The 2792-nt window shown below is 37.6% G+C and overlaps 1 protein-coding gene across 1 annotated transcript; it reads left to right on the top strand.

The window, feature by feature from the left end:
• Positions 1–1795: 1795 nt before the first annotated feature.
• On the top strand, positions 1796–2455 carry LOC109673988 (olfactory receptor 4F17). The gene has a single exon (XM_020151113.2). The coding sequence runs from the start codon at positions 1796–1798 to the stop codon at positions 2453–2455; it is 660 nt and encodes a 219-aa protein (XP_020006702.2).
• The last annotated feature ends 337 nt before the right edge of the window (positions 2456–2792 follow it).

The following is a 2792-nucleotide window of genomic DNA, read 5'->3' as shown; positions in this document are numbered from 1 at the left end:
TAATTCCAGGTGCTTGCAAAAATGTTAAGCCTTCTCCACTTATTTAAATACTTTCAAAACTAGGTTATCACCAGAAAGTACAAGCTTATGAAGAATTATTAAATGCAATTTCCCTGTAATTTATCAGGAATAGAATTTTGTTTTTTATATGATTAATTTTGAACCAAGTTTTAGAGATACATTATCTGATATTTCTTGAGCTTTACCTATAGTTCAGACTGTTTTAGCTCAGTAAAGCCATTGCACAGAGCATAAAGGTTCCTTGCACTCTTCAACATTATTTCATATTTATGAAAAGCTATAAATATTAGAACTAGTCTAAGTAAAATAATGCCTGGAGGATAAGATCTTATTTGATCAACTACTTCCTAATTTTTTAGATGACCCACCTGTCAGCTGAAGCACCCTCCAATGTTTTTCAGACACCCACTCCATTCCCCTACCCTTCATTGTCACGTCCATTCACTCATATGCTTAAACTTTCATCATTTCTTCACATTGGTGATTTTTTCCTATATCCCATCTGTGGCTTTCCATCCTTCAGTGAAAATGTTCATAAGCAATGCATGAAAACCCATTATTCACAATGCATCGATGTGTGCTGTCATAAGCCATGAGAGGTGACCTAATCAATCCACCAATCTTTTGATTGCCACCTATCCTCCTTACTTCTCTTCTGGGTTCTTTCTTATTCCTTCCCCTGTCACTCCTTTTATTATCCAACTGTCTTTCCAATCCCACCTTAGTTCTTCCTCCTTAGCTCTTCTTGTCTACCTGTCCTAGAAACATGCTACTGACTCTGATGCTACCACATTTATTTCATAAATAGTTCCATATTTTGGTTTGAGATTCTTCATATTAGAATGATTAAAGACCATTAATAGAGAAAATTACATGTTTAAATAGAATTTTTGAATCTTTAAACTAATAGGTTCATGCAACTTTGAATTACTCTTCTTAAAATTTAATTATCACCTACACTCTAAGACAAACACCATTTCAGTGGGTGAACCCAATAGTGTATGAATTTCTGTATCTGAGAAAGTAATTTGAAACTTTAGTTGTTATTATAAGATGAAATGCAACTTGGAAGATGAGACTACTAGAGTGTTCAATATCATATATGCTGTATATTTATTTAACAGGACACAACATTCCACCATAGCAGTCGACATGATTTGTCATCTTGTTTCTCAAATTACAGAATTGAGTTAGCAAGTTACCAAACACATTTTGCTTATCAGAGTAGAGGCATGAAGGGTGATAGTATCCACTTAATCCAGCAAACTGCACAGCCTAGATAATAGCATTTTATTAGGACTCAACCTTGCATAAGTGGAGGCCATGAGAAGACCAGGATGACTGAAGTATCAGACATAATCAGGGATGTAGTATGCAGTAAAAATGTGAGTTTATATTTTTGAATTAGAAAGTCACTACATGAGTGAATGGAAGGATTAAAAAGTGAGACTTTGGATTTAAATATAATAATTCTGACCTCTTTTTCATTGTATTCTCTAAGGTAACTGCAGAGCTACTCTACTGGAATGAATCAACACATGAAACAAATCATTCTGTGGTGACCGAGTTCATTTTTCTTGGACTCTCCAATTCTCAGGAACTTCAGATTTTCCTGTTTCTGTTCTTTTTGGTGTTCTATGTAGGAATTGTGTTTGGAAACCTTCTTATTGTCATAACTGTTGCTTCTGACTCCTACCTTCACTCCCCCATGTACTTTCTGTTGGCCAGCCTCTCACTCATTGATCTGTCTTTGTCCTCAGTCACAGCTCCCAAGATGATTACTGACTTTTTCAGCAAGCACAAAGTCATCTCTTTCAAGGGCTGTCTGGCACAGATATTTCTCCTTCACTTCTTTGGTGGGAGTGAGATGGTGATCCTAACAGCCATGGCCTTTGACAGATATGTAGCAATTTGCAAGCCCCTGCACTACACTACAATTATGTGTGGGGATGTGTGTGTAGGCACTGTGGCTGCTGCATGGGGAATTGGCTTCCTCCACTCAGTGAGGCAGTTGGCGTTTGCACTGAACTTATCCTTCTGTGGTCCCAATGAAATTGATAGCTTTTATTGTGACCTTCCTCGGGTAATCAAACTAGCCTGCACAGACACCTACAGGTCAGATATCATGGTCATCGCTAACAGTGGTATGCTTACCATGTGTACTTTTGTTCTTCCAATCATCTCCTACACTGTCATCCTAACGACCATCCAGCATCATCCTTCAGATAGGTCATCCAAAGCTCTGTCCACTTTAACAGCTCACATCATAGTAGTTCTTTTGTTTTTTGGACCATGTATCTTCATTTATGCCTGGCCTTTTCCCATTAAGCCTTTGGATAAATTCCTTGCTGTGTTTTATTCTGTGGTCACTCCTCTCTTGAACCCCATTATATACACACTGAGGAACAAAGACATGAAGACAGCAATGATATGACTGAGAGATCGAAATGTGTTTTCCAGGGTAAAGTCAGATCTGTGAATGTAAGCTCCATGTTTGACAACAACATAACGTTGGTAAAGTGTCCAGCAAAGCTTATGAAATTGTACCATCCCTGTCCACCTCACTTAGGAGTTGTCAAAGAAGTGTCACAAACACCGTCTCAATCCTTCAGCATCAGTTGTTTCATATTTTTGATACAGCTCCAAATTTAAAGTCATGCATTATCCCACTAGTTGTTGAACATGAAAGGCATGAATAAGCTAGTATTTGTACACAACTGAGACTTTCTGGTTGGTTTAGGATTTAATAGAAGAAGGGTTAGAAACTGGCC

The sequence above is a fragment of the Castor canadensis genome, chromosome 2 (assembly GCF_047511655.1).
Source record: "Castor canadensis chromosome 2, mCasCan1.hap1v2, whole genome shotgun sequence".
In the NCBI taxonomy this organism is placed as follows: domain Eukaryota; kingdom Metazoa; phylum Chordata; class Mammalia; order Rodentia; family Castoridae; genus Castor; species Castor canadensis.
The sequence above is the reverse complement of the archived record's forward strand: the minus strand, read 5'-3'. Positions and strand labels throughout refer to the sequence as shown.